Source organism: Protobothrops mucrosquamatus, unplaced genomic scaffold (assembly GCF_001527695.2).
Source record: "Protobothrops mucrosquamatus isolate PMUCROS unplaced genomic scaffold, P.Mucros_1.0 scaffold_224, whole genome shotgun sequence".
NCBI lineage: Eukaryota > Metazoa > Chordata > Lepidosauria > Squamata > Viperidae > Protobothrops > Protobothrops mucrosquamatus.
In genome coordinates, this window is record NW_015386300.1 from 842,669 (window position 1) to 863,288 (window position 20,620).

At 35.7% G+C, this 20,620-nt stretch overlaps 1 protein-coding gene across 1 annotated transcript in view; it reads left to right on the plus strand.

Annotated features, from left to right (window-relative positions):
- Positions 1-20,620, plus strand: part of NFKB1 (nuclear factor kappa B subunit 1) — a 71,565-nt gene that overhangs the window by 23,834 nt on the left and 27,111 nt on the right. Inside the window, exons 5-11 of the mRNA XM_015828369.1 lie at positions 925-1,023; positions 7,220-7,368; positions 9,226-9,389; positions 10,055-10,213; positions 12,213-12,317; positions 15,652-15,743; positions 15,996-16,134. Coding sequence (XP_015683855.1) covers positions 925-1,023; positions 7,220-7,368; positions 9,226-9,389; positions 10,055-10,213; positions 12,213-12,317; positions 15,652-15,743; positions 15,996-16,134 — 907 coding nt within the window. The remainder of the gene's footprint in view (positions 1-924; positions 1,024-7,219; positions 7,369-9,225; positions 9,390-10,054; positions 10,214-12,212; positions 12,318-15,651; positions 15,744-15,995; positions 16,135-20,620) is intronic.

The window sequence follows — 20,620 nt, forward strand, 5'->3', positions numbered from 1 at the left end:
TAGCTCTGATCTTGAAAAAAATCCAACATCCATGGGGAAGCATAGTCTTTATAGGAATCAGCCAAAATGATACAAAAAGGGGAAAGCTTTAGTTGGTCTTAAAATCAAAATTTCAGTATTATAAAAAGCAAAAGGTTGGAGGGGAAAGAAAAGTGACTTGCAATGCCGAAGCACTTATGACAAATTCTGAATGCAATTCTAATGTTAAAATGGGGGAACAGACTGAAAAACTGTTATTAAGGCTTTAAAGTTAGCTCTTCTTTGTCTTTTTTATTGAACAAATATTCAAAGAAAAATGAAAAAGAATTTTCAAATTAAGATAAGCCAGTAGAAACAAAAGAAAACCAAGTAGAACATTCACATCACTATTTATAGTTAGAAGAACATTTCTATAGATGAAAGTCATCTGCTGGGAAATGTTATTGTTAATAGAGTTAAAAAATGGTAATCAGATTTCAATTTATTTATCCTGAAAGAAAACACTATAAAAGAACAGCTTATTTCTTACATTTAGTCAGCATCAGAATTTCATTCAGAATACTTGAGATTCATGATCTTTTTTGTAGCATAAGGTATTTGTACAAAAATTATTTGACATATCTGCTAGAAATTGTCTTTCAATTTTAATTTATAGTAGGCCTTTAATGAACTTGATGGAAGGAAAGCGTAACGTTCACTGCAGTATCACCTGGAAATATATTTGCTAAATTATGTAGTTATTACAATATTACAATATTTAAAATAGCTACAGTTTTTATAATAAATAGGCAAATAGATAAATATTTTAATAAACAAGTATGTGAATATTTATCTGTATTGTATGGGATATTGCTGATTTATCTATCTGTATTGTATGGGATATCTTATTGAGGAATTTGTAATTAAATCAACTGTTCTTTAATTCTTCAAAACTAATCTCCTTAGAGAGGCTTTCGTTTCCGCTATGTTTGTGAAGGACCATCCCATGGTGGACTTCCTGGAGCTTCTAGTGAAAAGAACAAAAAGTCTTATCCACAAGTCAAAGTAAGTTAATAACTACTATATTTAATATGATTAATATTTATTTATCATTACCATTGATCATTATTATTGATTTGTGTGATACTCTACAGAATAAGAAAGGACATACTTTGCTGCTCAAAAGTGATTTTACTTAAGGTTGCTTCTATGGTCTTTACAGACTTCATTGGAAATAAATGGTAAATTAGATTAAATCCCCAGTTGTATCAACATTGAGAAGTGAGGGATGAGATTTAGCCAGACAAGAATTAATTCAAGGTCCACAATTATTGAGATCTTTTTGAGCTTGGAAATTTTTTTCATAAAACAATAAGCTGAGATTCAAAGACATCCTGGTTTATTTTTATCCAACTGCATTGTGATAAATTCAGACCTTTCATTCTTGCTCTGCTTCTCTTCACAAGCAGGGAAATAGCTTCATCAGACAGGGGCTATGTTGAGCAAATCCAACTCATTTCCTTAAAAAATATTACAAAAGGGTCTGGTTTGATTTTCAAATCCTACTATTTCTGAATGTGTTGGTTACTGTAAAGACATCTGTGCTTTTACATATCTTTAGCTGAAGTGTTTTATATCTTCTCTCAGCTGTAGCTGAATTATCAATATACTATATGTACAATCTTCAGAGAAGCGGATTGTGTCCATATTGAGAGGTTAGCATGTATGTCTTGAATGTCTTTGAGGGCTAACCCTGCTCTTTCCTGAGAAAGAGTTATGACCTCTGATTATAGTACCAACACCAATGGTATATCTGCAGTTGAGGGCAGGCAAGATGGAGGTTGTAGCTCATAATGAAAGCCCTCGCCCAACATGTATTTGGGCAATATTTGGATGGCACATTTCCCATTATGATACCATCACCCTTGCAACTGCTCAGTTCTGCAGCAATGATTTGCAGTATTCTGAAGTTATTTTTTTTACTGTAATTCCTGTTACAAAGATACAGGACCATATTGTTTAACCACAGTGTAAACAATTATTGTTTCCTCATAAGGCTATACTGGCTTTTTGAAGACATCTTTGTTATTTTTATAATTGTGATAGATCAGTCTGTGCTTCTATTTTTACATAAAAATGGGTATCTTTTTAAGGTTAATTGTATTGTACTCGGGGGTGTAGTGGCCTAGTAATTAAGACACTGGGCTGTCAATTGGAAGGTTGGCAGTTCAAGACTTTGTGGCTGGGTGAGCTCCTGTTTTTGCCACAACTCCTGCCAACCTAGCAGTTTGTAAGCATGCAAATGTAAGAAGATAAATAGGTGCCGTTTTGGTGGGATGGTAACAGCATTCTGTGCATCTCAGCATATAGTCGTGCCAGCCACATGGCCATGGAAGCATCTTTGGACAACACTGGCTCCCTCGACTAGGAAATGGAGTCCTATAGGTACTTTTTCAAAAGGCAGTTGGACTTTTTTAATTTGGAAAACTGGAAAAAAAACTAAGAAAGTCCACTTGCCTTTGGAAAAGCACTTTGGAACAACCATGAGCTGGATTTTGAGAATCTCCATACACATTTAGGAAATGGAGATGAGCACTGCCCCCTAGAGTTGGACATAACTGGACAGGGGAAACCTTTGCTGGATTATTCTCTGTCTCCTACTTTATCTTCATGAAGGAACTTCTGTTTCTGGCATTGATTCCAGTATGAAAAATGAGTCAAGCTACAGAGAAAAATGTTTCTCATGGAGATGAATAAGATAAATAAGATAATGCGGGGGAGAGCATTACCAATTCTCAACTACGGATATCCTTTTGGGCTTAAAATTAAGATCTTACTTTGTTTCTCCCAACATCTTAACGGTTTGTTTGTGAATGTGTAAATATAGCTCTTCTTAAGATATCTACGTTGACTTCACATATATTTCTTAGAACTCTCTGAGAACCTTAAAATAAATAAACTTTTTGTTTATTTCATTTATATTGTGTCTTTTTGGAAAATATGTCAGAGATGTTCTCATATCTATGGAAATGGGCAGGGCATGTGGGGTTTTTATGGGTATTTCCCCTCTTATTATTTCAACTTGCCTTTAATCTTTTATCATAATTATATTACTCAGTCTTCAATTCTGTATATTTTTAGCTGAGAAAAATTATGATTAACAATAGGTCTTGCTTCAGAATAGACATATAAAGAGTGCACTGTCAGTGATTTTTATTTTTATTTGAAAGTATTATATCTTTTTTTTCTATTTTCTTTCTTTTTATTTATATAAATCTTTACACGACAATACCTGCAAAGAGAGTTTGGCAGATAAATATGGGGAAGTTCCTTAAGGCTACCTTAGTAGCTTGTTAGTACCTGCTTTTTATTTCAAGTTTAGCCAGTTGGAAGATGGAATATTTTGTGTTCTGTTTCCTTCTGACTGTCTGCCTTCAACCAAGGTGCTTCATTTACATGAATGGAAAGACCTCCAATATGTTAGATTGTTCTGAATAATTATTACTTGTTATGATCTATATAGCACCATATATTTTACTTCACATGTAATCAGATAAATTAGTTTCTGTGGAGTTTGCTCTGTTTATAATGCGCTGTTGATTTATGCAGCACCATCTTTTCAAATTAAGTATAATGATGTCACTTTAGGTAGCAACATACAAACATTTCCCTCCAAATTTAAACTTTCTGGGTTTTATTATTATCAATATCCCATCTTTGGAGAATATAGAAGTTATAATAAAGCACAATCTGTACTTTTTAAAGGAAAGTAATGGCTAAAATTCTGCAAAATAAGGCCATATCCAGCCATTCTGTTAAAACTATGTAACAAATGTTTCAGCATCACAATACAAATTGTACCCCTTTGTATATTTGTGCATCACACTGCATGTACAGATGGGGTAGAGTCCTCTTTTGCTTTTCCCACTTTTACCCATCTTTTGATTTGCTGTAGTAGAGCATGAATCGCTACTAAAGAAAGCCCGTTTGGTGCAGTACTTAAGACTTCAGGCTAGAAGACTGTGAGTTCTAGTCCCACTTTAGGCATGAAACTTGCTGGGTGACCTTGAACCAGTCAATCTCTCTAATCCCTAGGAAGAAGGCAATGTTAAATCATTTGTGAAAATGCCAAGAAAAATGAAGAAACATGTCCAGGCAGTTGCTAGGAGTCAAAAAGGATTTGAAACCAATAAATAAATAAATAAATAGCATGAATCACTGAAACAAGGCAACACTAGGATTGCACTCCAGGGCAGCAGCTCCCAACCTTTTGGGCACCAGGGACTGGTTTTGTGGAAAGAGTTTTTTCCGCGAACCAGAAGGGGCATGGTTTTGTATGCTGCCTGCATTCTATGAATGGGACTTCGCTTGTTTGTGAGACCTGGTTTCTGGCATGCCGTGGGCTGATGCTGGTCCACGGAACGGTGGGTGGGGACCTCTGCTCTAGGGGCCTTTTCCACTCCCAGGCTGTAGTGCTGTTTGTTGAATCAGTATAAAACTATACCAATATTAAATGTGCTTTTCTTATTGCCAATGCCCATCCTATCTTTATTGCTTCTCTTATCAGTCAGTATCAACATATAGGTCAGTAGGCCCCAACTGCCATGGATCGTTTCTGTGGAGGATGGTTTTTCCATAGACCAGGGGACATACTTTTGCGTGCTGCCTGGATCCCAGGCATGCGCGGGTGGGGCTTCGCTCACTTGTGCGGCCCAGTTCCTGGCAGGCCACGGACCAGTACCAGTCCACAGACTGAGGGTTGGAAATCTCTAATATAGGTGATAAAAGTGTAACATATACACGCACTGTAGGACTGTCTTTGGACAGTGTTGGAAAAAGAAGCACAATACTACTTTAACAAAAATACAACTAACAATAAATAATATTTGAATGCATAGTGATGAACACAAATGGATTGGAAATAAGAACATAAAAGGAGCCATAGCAGGCCCATCTGAATCCAGCATTTTCTAATGGGGAGCCAGATGCCCCAAGATACTTGAAATGAATTTGGATCAGCCTATTGATAGTTTAAAAAACTTCTAAAAGTTATTTTTTAAAATATTTAACATTAAAAAAATGTTTAATGTGTTTAAAACATAAAAAATGTTTTAAACACATTAAACATTTTTAATGCTAAATATTAAAATAGTATGTTTAGATTTGTGTGTCTGTATTCTGGGAAACATATATTGGAATCATTGCTGTTAGTATAAAAATTATTTTTGGTGTCACCATGACAGAATTTCTCCACATTTATCAGTAAACGTTTTCATACAGACTTTTGCTTTCCCTTTCATTTCCTGTTCTTGTTTAAGGAATATCATTTTGAAAATAAGCTTGCAATATATAGTGAAAACTGACCATTCTCAAGAAAGTTTTAAATGCTTCATTAACAGAACTTTATAAAATGCCCAGAAATATCTTCCCTGTTGTGTCCACCCCATACTTCTTCTTTTTTAACCATAAGTCTGTTAATAAAAATAGTATGCATGTATTTTGATTTATAGTGCCAGGAATCATTCTTCTGGTTTTCAAATGTATGTTGTAACACATATTCAATATAAATGTTTTCAAAAAATTATATTTGTCTTTTGAAAACATTTTCCCATTTTCCAGAATTTAAATATTTTGTTTTTGTAATTATATATTTACATTTTGAATATATCAAGTTGGTATATTTTATACTTACCCAGTTCTACTGAGATGACACTAATTGATACTCCTAGATATATATTTTAATCCTCTAACTCAGAATAAATGAATACCTTCACTTGTCTGCGTGTATTAATCAGTGATGGTGCCTGAATTTATTTTAGAAATCTTAGTTTCAAGAAGGCTAGAGTCAAGGCATGAAAAATCTGCAGCACAGTCTAATACTCTGCAGCACAGTCTAATACTCAGAGCCCTCTCTGTGGGCACGCGCGCCGTCACCCCAGTCCTAGGCCTTCAGCTGGGTTTTATAAAACCTTTTCACTTTAGGCCTCCGCTGCCGTGTGCAAAAAAAAAAAGTTCAATTAATCAATTTCAACTTCTTGCAGGGGAAAAAAAAGGATCTTGCAAAGTTGGAACTGATTGATTGAACTTTTTAGTCCCACCCAGTCTGCTGTTACTACCACAGCCATGCGCACCCAATGGGCCACACCCACCCAATGGGCCACACCTACCCAGCTGGCCACATCCACCCAATGGGCCACACCCACCCAGCACTCGACGATGCATAAGTGGGTTTTGGGTTGCAGTTTGGGCACTCAGTCTCTAAAAGGTTCGCCATCACTGGTCTAATAGGATTTCATGGGACTATAAAACTGGCTTACTACTTTCAGCATTCAGTTTCGCTTTACCCAAATAAAGAGCAAATAGCAACCCAAAATAAATGTGCAATGAGAAATTAGAAGGATTGTTTCAAAATCCATTTTGCTCTTCTTATTAAGAGAATATGGTTTAAATATGTTTCTTGTATTTCTAAAGAAAAGTATTGTTTTATAAAAATATGAAGTTCTATCATTGTTTTATTTTATATCTAAATAAAAATTAAATTATTAGAAATAAGTGATATATTTATTTCTAACTCCAATGAAATTATTTGTTGTGTACAGTATTCATGGAGATGTCACACCAATTAATTTACCATTTTAATTTGAATATCTCGGATTTAACCTATAGAAAGCTTCCTTTATGTATTCATCCATAATGTTGGGTCCAAATGTTCTGAAACTATTTATGTGCTATTTCAGAACATTGTGTTTATTTATGAATATTAGTATCCTTTTCTTGTTTTTATTTCAAATCTGTGCCACTTTGCATTTGACATTTCTTCGTAAATTTTAAATAAAAATGTATTCCATACTCTACAACAGCGGTCCCCAACTGTCCCCAATAAACCTGTGGCCTATTCAGAATTGAGCTCCATGAGTGACTGGCTGGAGTGCATGCATGTGCGTGCCCGCCACTCAAATCATGTGAGTGGCGGGCTGGTAGGCACTTGTGTGCATGTGCATCAGCCTGGTGCTAATGTGAGTTAAGCTCTCTCTCTGTGTGTGTGTGTGTGTGCCAGCGCTCTGCCCATGTGAGCTAAGCTGCATATGTGCAGTTTGGCTCGCCACCCGCACAAGTTAAACTGAGCGTCTGCATGCTGGCCTGCCACAAGGCTTAAATACATTCCTAGCATACAAGAACTCCACATGTAATACATTTCAAAAATCAGTGTAAAATCAGAATAATTGCTTAGAAATAAAAGTGTTTATTCTGCTTCCTACAGATCTGCAATTATGTTGGACCTGCAAAAGTAATAGTGCAGTTAGTCACAAATGGAAAACACGTCCACTTGCATGCTCACAGCTTGGTAGGAAAACATTGTGAGCAGGGGGTATGCACAGTAAATGCAGGACCAAAGGACATGGTAGTGGGGTAAGTAAGTAGTGTCCTTATAAAGTACAATTTCTGTATAATTATGTTATGTAGATTCAGTTCTATCTAAAGTTTTTATTCACTCATTGTTGACTTTGGCTCACCTTTCTAATTTGTGGTAAACCATCTTTTTAAAAAAAGATTAGCAATTAAAATATGAAGAGATGGGAAAGTCTGCAAGTGCATGGTGCCAACTTACAATTTTTGCAGTTTAAATCAGTCTATAGTAGAACAAGAAGGAAAATGGATATAATAAAATCTTGTGGACGATTATTCTTCATTTAGGATTACTATATATGTAAACTGTGATGAAGTACGTCTCCAGGGCATACACATGAATGCATGAACACACCGTTAAGATACAGTCAAATTCCAATGGGAATTTGGTTGTTATTGCTATTTGTTGAAAAGACTTCAATTATTAGTGAATCTGCTTGCATAATGAATTGAAATTGACTATGCATGTCATGGTAGAGAAACAAAATGTTATAATACTTTAGTCATACATAATAATAATCATGGTATAGTTTCATTATATTGTCTAGCTTGAAAATTATAGAAGAAAACGACTGAAGTACTGAGGGAAATAAATGTTTCATTATTCTGAAATAGCTAAGTCCAAGCAAGTAATATAATAATTCCTTTTCTAAATATAATATTTGCAAAAATATTTTTAAGTATTGCTATTTTTTCAATAATTTTCTTGTGATTTTTTTTCTTGATCTTCAGATGAAGAACTAAGATTGATAGTTAACTTCTTATTCAAAGCTGCCTGATTAATAACTGAATAGCAAAAAAATAGAATTGAAATTCTTATGGAAATGTTTCCTTTCCCCCAAATACATTTCTTAAATTCAGTTTCCAGGTTTTTCCATTTTGTTAGAAACTTCTTCCCTAGCTTCCCTAATTACATAGTTAGCCTCTTTCTTCGTTACTAAATTAAATAAATAACTTACTCAAGTTAGATAAAAGTGATTATGAAGTTGACATAAACAGTGGATTCATTGAAGTATTGCATTCCAAGAGCAAAATAACAAAGGGAGTATTAAACCCTAGTTAATCTGCTTTTTTTTTTTTAAAAAAAAAGAGCAAATAAAATACATATATTATTGTTCCTAGGATTGGATTAAGTTTCAGTTAAGTGTTAGTTTGATGTTATATAGGAAGATTTTAGAAATACACATGCAAACATACATACACACACAAAATCCTGGGCAAAAATAGCCAAATAGAAGCTGTGTTTTAGACTTGAAAGACTCGTTCTTTTGATGGTAAGAATCATGTTGTCATCAAACTGAGTGCAGGATTTCAGACTGTTTTCAATTCTGCTTCTAATCTTGAAAGTTTTATCATATTCTTGCTAAGCATACTTAAATTCAGAACATATCATTTGAAGCTACTTATCCAAACATCATACCTTATTTGATGCTCTCTTGCTATTGAAACACAAGCTCTCAAAAACTTTCCTGCATTTAAAAAAACCTTTGAGTGAATTTATCCAATCATTAGCTATAGATTTCCCCCCCCCTAAGTTGCTCAAAGGAATTGGTTTTCCATATCTCATTGCCTGCTTGTAATAGCCCAATTAGGGGGTTTATTGGCTCAACATCATAGTGTGACCTATATATAGTCCTTGAGTGGCATTTAAACCGGGGTTTCTTGGTTCTGGTCTAATGCCTAAATATTTTAGCTTTACAAAAATAGAAAAAGTTGAATAAACATAGGCAATGCAACAGAGTTTGCAACGATTGAGGACAGAGAAAATACTGTATGTTGAGTGGAATAAGGGTAAACAGTATGTTATACCTGAGAAAGTATAGGATATTTCTTCATATAATGATTTGTATTTCTCTACAGATTTCCTAACCTGGGAATATTACATGTTACAAAGAAAAAAGTATTAGAAACACTGGAAACCCGCATGATTGATGCGTGTAGAAAAGGGTACAATCCAGGACTCCTCGTTCACCCCGACCTCAATTATATACAAGTAGAAGGTGGAGGGGAGAGGCAGCTAACAGGTAGGTCAGGAGTTACCTCTGTGGCACATGTGAAATAAATGCTATTTTAAATTCCTCTTGTCTCTTTTTTATCATATTTTATGATCAGCAGTCAGGAAAAGAATGATACCTCCTTCAAATTTGTTAATATAACGTTCAGTGGGAAAGAAAATAATTTCTTTTATGGTGCATATTCCTTTGATTCTTTTTCAGTATTTGTTTCTGATCTATGGATCTCTCACATTCTTGAATATTGTCAACTCCTTTTCTTTTTCTTTAACTCTTGGTCAAAGTAATGTTTAGCATTTAAACATGCATTATGTAATTCTTTTTAAAACCACTTTGCATGTTGAATAGCTGGGTGGGTGATTTTGAATTGAATGGGGAATTTGGAATTTCCTATATCTCTTGAAGAAATAGCAGTGGTATTTGTGTGCATGCTTGAGAAGGTTTGAGCATATAAAAAAACTGTTCAGAAGAATCATAAAGTTGAATATAATGTATCTTTACTATAATGCCAACTGTGTGTCCTACGCTTTGGCTTCCATCTGACCTCTTGCTTTCGTCACTGAAATGGTTAGACCTCCTCTTAATTCAATTTTTGTGCCTGCTTTCTCTTTCACTTACCATTACCACCATTAAGACACTTTGCTACAATGATCCATTGTCTTCTCCACTGTTTGCAGAACGAGAACGCGAAATCATTCGTCAGGCAGCACATCAACAAACTAAGGAGATGGATCTCAGTGTTGTTCGGCTCATGTTCACTGCATTTCTTCCTGATAGCACTGGTAGCTTTACAAGAAGACTTCAGCCTGTCTTGTCTGACCCTATATATGACAGCAGTGAGTGCCTTTTGACTTTTCTTTCCATGCTGGAGCCAAACCCCAGTCTGAATAGGATTTTGTTGTAAGGTTGAATATTCAGGCATAAGCAATTTCTCCTAACTGATGTTTTGAAAAGGATATGAAAAGCTTACATTTTTTTAAAAAAACACACAGAAAAATATCACTTAATATCTAAAGAAATGTTTCTGTAGTTGCAGTATTCACATATATTCCTCTCCCTGTTAGTACGATTGCTATCGTTCCTGAAAGTTGTGACTGAAGTTATATAAAAAAACCACTAGGCATAAGCCCTAGGTCAATGCAGTGAAATATGGTTTGAAACAAATGATACAAAATGGTTCTTAAGTCAAAGAGAATTATATTTCACTATTCTCTCTACACTGCAGTTAAAATCTTTAAAGACAGTAGTATACAGAATGCAATTCAAAATATTCATATGGGATAAAAATCTTCAAATTGATATAGTGGTGATTAAGAGCTGCTTGTAAAATCTTGTAGGTAGAATTTAATGGCTGTTGCGAAGAGGTATTATAAGTAGCTCATCACTGAAACTTCTATACATATGATGAAAGTAAGGAGTCAGAAAAGTCAAACTGATGACTGCAATCACACTATCACTCTTTCCCTCCCCCCTTTTGTTTACAGTGTTGAATATTGTCAAAGGAAGCAGGGGTTCCATGATAGGGATACCATCACCAGCTCCACTTTAATTTAGTCCCTTGTGGATTATACTGTATCATATTGTGCAGTACAGCTAGATGCTGTTTTGGTAATTGTTCTTTGCTTTTATACCAGACTTTCCAAAATTTCTATAAGCCAGTTTTTATACATCCTCTGTCTTAGATAAGCCTTCCAGCCATGTGTCTGCTTTTTTGTATTGATATACTGAACATCTGGAACCCAGTTATATATCTGTACTTTTGAATCCTCGTGTATAATAGCTGAATGTGCCAGTTGTCAGAGAAGGAACATCCAATGTTAGCAGCATTGACCAATAATATTAATGATCAAAGAAGACGTAATAATCAAATGTTGACAATCTTTTTATTCATACAACCTTTCTATAAGAACATAAGAAGAGGATTACATTTTATTTTTTATTACATTTTTTTAAAAGTAAAAATAAAAAATATAACAACAATAATAATAATAATAATAAATTAAACAGAAAACAAAAACAAATGAAACACTCAAATGGCATACTCAGTGGACCACTGGATTGTTTTCTGCCATCAGTTTTTATATTTCTATATTAAATGTTATATTGTGCTTTTCCTTTCCCCCATCCATAAACCTTTATGGAATACTTTTTTTCTTATGGCCGTATTTTTATGTATTTATTACTTATTTATTTCTATGTGTATGGAACAATCTCAACCCATCTCAAAATTATGACTCAAGGTGGCTAGAGAACCATCTAGAGAAATGAAATAATAAATGCATAATTGGCAACTGAGGTAAAACTACAAAACATCAAATCAATGTTTTTTGATATTAAAAAGTGGCATGGATATCCCTATACAAGAAGTCTTTGTCTTGCAAAGGGACTTACGATTGGTTTTCACTTATGACTGTTACAGCATCCCTTGGTCATGTGATCAAAATTTGGCCACTTGGCAACTGGCATTGATTTATGACAGTTGCAGTGATCGTTTGCCACCTTCTGACAAGCAAAGTCAATGGCAAAGCCAGATTCACTTAACAACCATATTACTATCTTAACAACTGCAGTAATTCACTTAACAGCTGTGGCAAGAAAGGTCGTAAAATGGGGCAAAACTCACTTAACAATTGTCTTACTTAGCAAAGGTAATTTTGGGTTCAGTTGGTCATAAATCAAGAACTTTCTGTAATATTTTCTTATTTTACTCTATGGATTAGTGTTGTATATTTTGTAATGCTGTTTTGGAGATGATGCAGCCAAGTTGGGAGAAAATTCTTGTTGCTGAAGTAATTAGAAGTCGACTTAATTCTTTCTTTAATTTTGTCTCCCCAGAAGCTCCAAATGCATCCAATTTAAAAATTGTACGGATGGATCGGACTGCAGGCTGTGTAACAGGGGGAGAAGAAGTTTACCTCCTTTGTGACAAGGTCCAGAAAGGTGTGAACTCAAAACTGCATCTATCATGCTTGAACACACATAAACATATGCTGGGAATCAGTAAAGGTGGCCAACAAGGAAAGAGCTGGATGCTATTAGGACAATCAACTGTGTCTCAATTTAATCTATTTCACAAGCTTGTTCCAAAAATAAAGTATAATTTAAAAATAATGCAACTGAATTCTTCAAAGGAAGAATGAGATAAGAAGGCAGCTAAATATAGATTCCAATAAAGGAGAACATTTGTAGCCCTGGGTTGAAATGACGGGTCCGTGATGCTCTTTGAGTTTGGTTGTTTTCTTGAAGCTGCTTCATTACCCAAACCAGGTAACATCATCAATGCTAGTTAGTACAGGTAGTCCTCGACCTACAACAATTCATTTAGTGATGGTTCAAAGTTACAACGGCATTGAAAAAAGTGACTTATGACCGTTTTTCACACTTATGACCGTTGCAGCATCCCCACGGTCATCTGCTCAAACTTCAGATGCTTGGCAACTGATGTTTGCAGTGAACTGGAGACATATGATCACATTTTGAAACTTTCTGACAGGCAAAGTCAATGGGGAAACCAGATTCACTTAATAACCGTGGCAACTGCAGTGATTCACTTAACAACTGTGGCAAGAAAGGTTGTAAAATGGTGCAAAACTCACTTAACAAATGTTTCCCTTAGCAATAGAAATTTTGGGCTCAGTTGTGGTCGTAAGTTGAGGACTACCTGTGCTAGCACTAATGATGCTACCTAGTTTGGATAATAAATATAAATTGCTGTCCTGTTTTCTTTTGGGGGGGGGAATGGGAAATTTGTACCATAAAATTTATTAATACAATATGCTTCTATATACTGGAGATTTGCAATAATTATTCCAAAGCCAAAACTTGATTTGATTTTAATTAGTAATAAGAAAGATTTGTAAATGATAAAAAGATATCAAGTCTGACAAAGTCCTTCCCAATCCAAGATAGGGAAGTGAAATAAATTTCTTAACTGATTTAAATAAGACTCTGAGTAAATGGAAACTCCAAAGTGGGGTTTTCCCTTAGCAAGTATGTTTTTTCCTTGCAACAGCATTAATTGAAATCTCTCCAGCCTAGCGAATTGAAATGTATACTGAGAAATGTGATTTTTTTTATCAATAAACATTTCTATATTAAAGAATTTGATATAGCATCTATTATCAAAAACTCTCCATAATTAGTAAGAGGAAAAAACTGGCCAGCACTCAAGAAGAAAGTATACGCTTAAACAGAGTTGACAGCCCACAGGTTTTCTCCATTTAGACATGCCCGAAGTATATGGGGATTACATCTCTGCATCTCTGTAATTTTTAACATAGGCTACATTGAACTTGTTTTAGTAGCAACTATACAGTAAACTGTCTTATTTTAATTAAGAAAAAACAGAAACATTAGCTATAACATTGTTAACAATGCGTTTTTTGGTGGTACAGCTTAGTCCTTCCCAGATTTCTTAAGAAAATATTGTAACCTTTGTTGCATAAGTGTTTCTGCTTGTTGTGCACAAGCTGTAATTTTTTATTTTATTTATATGATTCCAGCACTAGGAAGAGACAAGACAAGAAGAGAAAGTAACAATTTAAGAATCATTAAGGTTCTTCCTGCTCAATTGGATTATATTGATACTGGAATTGGGGTTTTTTTTAACTCCAAATTTGCACTTTTCCCCAATAAGACAATCCATTTGGGAATACTTCATAGCTCTGGATTTCCTAAACACTTTTCCCTTCCTGGAGCATAACACTACTGTTATGCTTAATTTTCTGCTTCCCAAATCCTTCCAATTTTTTCCATAGTTTTGAAGATCTTGTATTTTATTTCTGTTCTTCACAGGGTTACTTCACTATTTAGCATATGATGAGAAAATAATAGAAAAGAAGTAAACATATGCACACTATCCACGTAATTATATACAAAACTTTTACAGAGGTATGGCTGTGGTCTCATAACTGGATGTCCAATTCAGCTATCTAGGCAATTGCTTCTAGTGATTGTTTCGTGCACAACTTCTAAGGAACCAGAGAATGCATGTCATGGGTAATAGTTTAATGGTTTGCATATCAGCACCACAATCGTAACCAGTCCTTTTTTTGTAAAAAAAAAAAGGTGCCGGAACTCACATATGTCATACAACCTGCCTTGCCTACCCTACAAGGTTCCATCTAAAAAAGGTGGTGGAACTCCATTCTGGGCGTTCTATGAGAAAAAAAGCCCTGATCGTAACAAGAGGAATCTTTCCATCCCATTGATACAGGGCAGAGGCGCTTCTTCCAGTATCACATCTAATTCTCTTCAATTTCATCCAGACAAAATTGTGTGTGTGCATGCGTCTGTCTTTGAGTCAGTGTTGACTCCTGCTGAGTGGCAAATCCCTGCAGTTTTCTTGGCAAGATTTCAGAAGTGGTTTTCCTTACCTGCTTCTTCTTAGGCTGAGAGAGAGTGACTAGCCCAAGTCACTGAGTTCACTTTGTGCCTAAGGTGGGACTAGAACTCATAGTTTCCTGATTTCTAGCCTAGTGCCTTAACCTCTAGATTAAACTAGCTCCTATTATTTCAGTATGATGGACAGAAACATACTCTTCCTTTTTGACAATATTATTCCAGCCTCCACTTCTCTACTTCTGTTAAAGTTCACCTGTAAAATACAAAACCAGATTGCTGCAACTTAGCAGATTACATCTTGATTCCTTAGCCATATGGCTCTGATTATTTAAAAAAGAACATGTTCTTATGCCAGATGGACAGCTTATGGATAGAGGAAAAGAAAATCATCAGCTTTTACTTTGTTTTCTCAACTTTCTTTATAAACGGTTAGCTTTCTTGCCACACATTCTTATCTAGGACATAAAATGGTAAGGCTTTCTTGAGAGAGGGAGAGAGACTCTGAATTGACTAATGCTGGCCTAGTCAGAATCTAAAGTTTTCCAGCATCTGTTTTCTGTTTTGGACAAAAGAAATGGAGGGGTGGGTGATGGAACAGTCAAATTGTTCCCAGATTTGGATACAACTTGGAAATGTTTCTACAGAAAGGCCTTCTTTTGCATAATTGTTCACCACACATCATTTGGCTATTAGCACGCTGGGAGAAACAAAGCAAAGTCTCAGGAAATGTCTGGAAGAATGTTAGCACAACTTTAAAAATCAATTAGCAGTGCTTTAAATTGGATCTAGACCATGAATGTAAAATTTGAAACAATACAGTCTTTGCAACCTAACCCAGCCCACTTTAAGTCATCCTGAGGCTCCCGCTATTGCATTAAAGCAGAGGGTAAACATGAATCATGACCTATTATTCATGTTTTCTCTCTTACAGATGATATTCAAATCCGTTTTTATGAAGAAGATGAAAGTGGTGGTGTCTGGGAAGGTTTTGGAGACTTTTCGCCTACTGATGTGCACAGACAGGTAAGTTCTTTTGGCAAGGAATTATAGTGATAACATATACAACAAGTTTTAATTTGAGGCATTTAATTTCTAACAGTTCTCAGGGTTTGAAAACCTGATCACTTCCTATGATTTCAGTGAAGTAATAATGAATGTACATACAGAGATGTATTAATCAGAAAGAAGATAATATAGTATGCAAATATATTAAATATATAAATTATTACATTTCACTGTACTTATCTTGATCATCTATGTCATGATTGCCTACAGTTTGCAATAGTATTCAAAACACCGAAGTATCGAGATGTCAACATTACGAAAGCAGCATCTGTTTTTGTTCAATTACGACGAAAATCAGATCTAGAGACCAGTGAACCAAAGCCTTTTCTGTACTATCCTGAAATCAAAGGTAATTGTCAATGCTGTGTTATATTGCATATTGTAGAAGACATGCATCTTTTTAGAAAACCATCAGTATTAGAATTCTTCTACCTATTGTAATATATTGCATATTAGTTAATATTATGGACCTTATATGAATTCCAGAATAATAGTGTTGCCAACAAATCATTGCTGCATTTAACATTTTGCTCATTATAAAAAAATAGAATTAATACAGTGGTCAATAAGGAAAAGAGCCATGAGATAAAAATACAGGCATCATGCAGACCTTCTTATACTGTATACAGGAAGTCCTTGACCTACAAAAGTTCATTTACTGACAGTTCAAAGTTACAACGGCATTGAAAAAAGTGACTTACGACCATTTTTCACACTTATGACCATTGCAGCATCCCCATGGTCATGTGATCAAAACTCAGATGCTTAGCAACTGACTCACATTTATTGACGGTTGCAGTGTCCCAGGTTCATGTGATCCCCTTTGGCAATCTTCCGACAAGCAAAGTCAGTGAGGAAGCCAGATTCATTTAACAACTCTGCTACTAATTTAATAACTGCAGTGATTCACTTAACAACTCTGACAAGAAATGTCATAATTCACTTAACAAATGTTTCGCTTAGCAACAAAAATGTGGGGCTCATTTGTGATCGTAAGTTGAGGACTGCTTGTATGGAGATGTGTTGGAATGATTGGTGGTGATGGTGGTTATTGTAGAGGCTTCCCATATTTCTTTTCCAGCCCATGAGTAAAATGCTCCACCGCCTGGTAGTTTCCACAATGGAAAAGCTATTCTATGTCTAGCAAGAAAAGCCATTCGTTACTTTCAAATTTTCAACTTTTTGAACACTGTAATTACATCAGAGCCATTCCTTTGTAGCCTTGGGTTACTTTTCCATTAGTCAGAATTCTCAGTAAACTTCTTGGCTCCTAGATTCAATTTAACCATTTAATTTCCCTATAAACCAATGACAAACAGCAGCGGAAATCAACTTCTCTTTCCTGATAACTGTGAAAACTTTGTTTAGTAAGCATTCCCTTCCCAACTAGTTTATTAATAGTATTTTTCTTCATTCACAAACATCCAGACTTTGTAGCAGAGGGTGTGCACACTAATTAGCCAATGATTTCTTCAAGTTCCAGAGTTAAAAATATAGGCAATCAAAGATGATAGTGTTGTGTAAATCAGGCCCACTCTGAAGAAAGGCACTAAAACTGCACCAACTTGATTTTATCATGCCTTTTAAAGATGGGAAACTTAAGCTTGATATCTGTCTTAAGCTCTTAATGGATGTACCCAAATCCTGGATTTCTTAACTATTTACTGATTCAAGTAAGCTGTATAAACACAGGATTCCTTAAAGTATCATCATACGTTCTTTTTTAAAAAATGAATGAAATCATGTTTATCTATTATCTGAGTTTTGGTTTTGTTGTTTTGACAAGAACTATCTTCAGCAATATTGTCATATCAGTTGTGAAATATCTATGTGTCACATTAATGGGGAACAGGAAGAACAGAATACTGATTCTTGGATAATAGAAAGGGAGTGTTATTGATTACAGTTGATAGAAACACCAGTTATTTTAATTATGTGTACCTATAAAGACTGAATGATATTTACTGATACAGTCAAGAAAGAAATAGTTTTTTTCATTTATTGATTCAATATGTAAATATGTGTAACATTGATTCAATATGTAAACTTATCAAACTGGTTTCTCAAAAATCCTCTGTGATTTTTTTAAAAAATAATGTCACACTCTTGGTATTTATTTGATAAGTATGTTTGACAATTTTTCCAAGAGTCCTATTTGGCAAATTTGCATTTTAATGTTGTCAAATAATTTTGTTCCTGATAGTTTAATAATTTCTTTATGATTTCATTGTTTGACTTATATTCTTAAAAGTACTATAAATTTCTTTCTCTTGAAAAACGAATTAGAGGTAGAAATAGCTCACTTATTTTCTAAAGAATTGGAATATTCTCTGAAGTATTTTTTGTCTCATCACATTCAATTCTGATTATTCTAGTCAGGCTGTAATCATGTCCATTTTTTAAAGGATATAGTACTTGATCCGTGATGTCCAAGATAGGTGATGTCTCAGTTCTTCTCAGGTGCCTTTACTTTGCTTCCCATCCCATACTGTTTTCCATCAATAATGACTCAGTCTCCATTTGTAGTTTCAATTCTGTGGCGAATCTTTACTTTCCTGTAAAGGTATTGCATGACAGATAAGCCTACATGAGCTCCTTCATTTTCACCAGATGCCTCTATTCATAATGAATATTGGAACTAAATTTTACTTATGTTCACTGTACTGAGATAGAAACATATAGCAGACCTTGATTAAAATAATTTAATTCTTTTAAATGTTTTATTATATACAACATGGAAATGAATGAGCAAGCTAGCAATAATGCAGCCCATAGACTGAATGTGGTTTGGCAAAAAAGTAGACTCATTCTTGGCATTGCCCACAGATAAACAAGAGCAATTATTTCAATATCAAAATAGAGCTTGTCTCTCATTCTTACAAATACTCAGAAGCAAAGCTGATCTCAAATCAGTCTGAATTTGTGAGAATGAAATCTATCACACCTGAGGAAAGTATTTAAAGGGTGAAAGGATTGATATATAACAAGCAAAAACATGTAGATAAGATGGACAAATGAGGGAACAATTGGTTTATTCTTCATAGGTTGTTATGATAACTGACAGGAAGTGATGTGCTTTAGGGAATTTCCAGGTTTACCACTGAATTGATGAACTCTGTACACTTCTTTTTTTAGGATTCAGAAATCTTTGCGGTATACAGTTGAACTTTGCAGAAACTTTCAAAAACTCCCTAGGCACCTACTGAACTATCCTGGGGTTGGTTGGCTATCTATCTGTATAATTTGGGGGAATTGCCCAGATACAGTGGCCTACTTTGGTGCTCAGACTTTAACTATAATTATTAATGAAGTTGCAAGTATACCAGTTGAATATTGTCCAAGTCTAGGAATACATATTTATTTTATATTATTGTTTCTCTTTAGTACACTCCTAAATTGGGTGGCTGGGTGTTACTCCAAGGGGAAAAAACCTATATGGAGAATCATTTAAGAAAATATAACTTTGAAGAAAAGAATGTTAATAAAGCTCATGTTTACCCAGAAGTTATCTTATACCAGTGGTGGCGAACCTATGGCACTCTCTGTGGGCACAATGCCGTTGCCCCAGCCTTGCCTCCCCCGTGACCCCCTCTCACCAGCAGCCCCCCTGGAGGAGAGTCGCCCCCGAGCATGGCCCACGCGGAGCAGTGCAGCCAAGGAAATGGCAGCCAGCCAGAGTAGACAAGACTCTGCCCTCATGCCCCATTGTGCACAGTTGATGCTGTGGGGCGCGGGCAGAGGCCATGGCCGCCATGGCGCTGCTGGGCGATCTGCAGCAGGCCCTGGAGGTGGTGAGTGGCCCTGCGGGCAGGCGGGGTGCGGGTGGAGCAGGAGTGGGGCAGGGGGTGGAGCGGGGGCAGGGCCAGTTTTGGGGCACTCGGTCTCTAAAAGGTTCGCCATCACTGTCTTATACCTATCAGACTTTTTATGCAACTTGCCTACCATAAGAACAGTTTTCAGAGATCTTGGCACATTCAAATTCACATCCACTGCTTTTTAATATTTTTCTTAACTGGAAATGCCAAAGATTGATTTTGAAATTGGTTGTAAATGAAATATGTTTTTGTCCTACTCTGCTATTCTATTGTTCCTCTGCTTTTCTCAATTTTTTCTTCTTCTTTGGACTGATTATTAATATATTATAGGTGTAATATGGTATTCTGATTCTCATGGGTATTTTCCCATCTCTCTCTCTCTCTCTCTCTCTCTCTCTCTCTCTCACACACACACACACACACACACACACACACACACACACACACCCCTGTCTTTCTGTCTGCCTGTCTATCTATTTATCTATCCACCAACCAATCAATCTATATTGTGTGGAGTACCTCAAGTTCTGTCTTGGCCCAGTGGTGTTTAACTTCTTCATAAATGACCTAGATGTGGGAATTAAAGAGCAAATTTCCACATGATACTAAGCTGGGGTAAATTGCTGATACTTTAGAACAGAGGTCCCCAACCTTTGGGGCTGGTTCCGTGGAGTTTTTTCCAAGGACTGGATGTGCGTGGTTTTGTGTGCTGCCTGCATCCTATGGATGGAGCTTTGCTTGTTTGTGTGGACTGGTTGCTGGCATGCCGTGGCCCAGTGCTGGGCCATGGACCGGGGGTTGGTGATCCCTGCTTTAGAAGATAGACTCAAGATTCAGAAGAATCTTGTCAGACTTCAACGCTGGGCCCTATCTAACAAAATGCAGGTCAGTGGTGAGAAAAATAAGATTATGCATTTAGGCAGGAAAAACTAAATGCACAGGTAGTTGATACTCATTACCTGGCTCAACAGTAGATCCTGTGACTCTGAGAGATCACTGCCTAAGTATGAATCAAGAGTG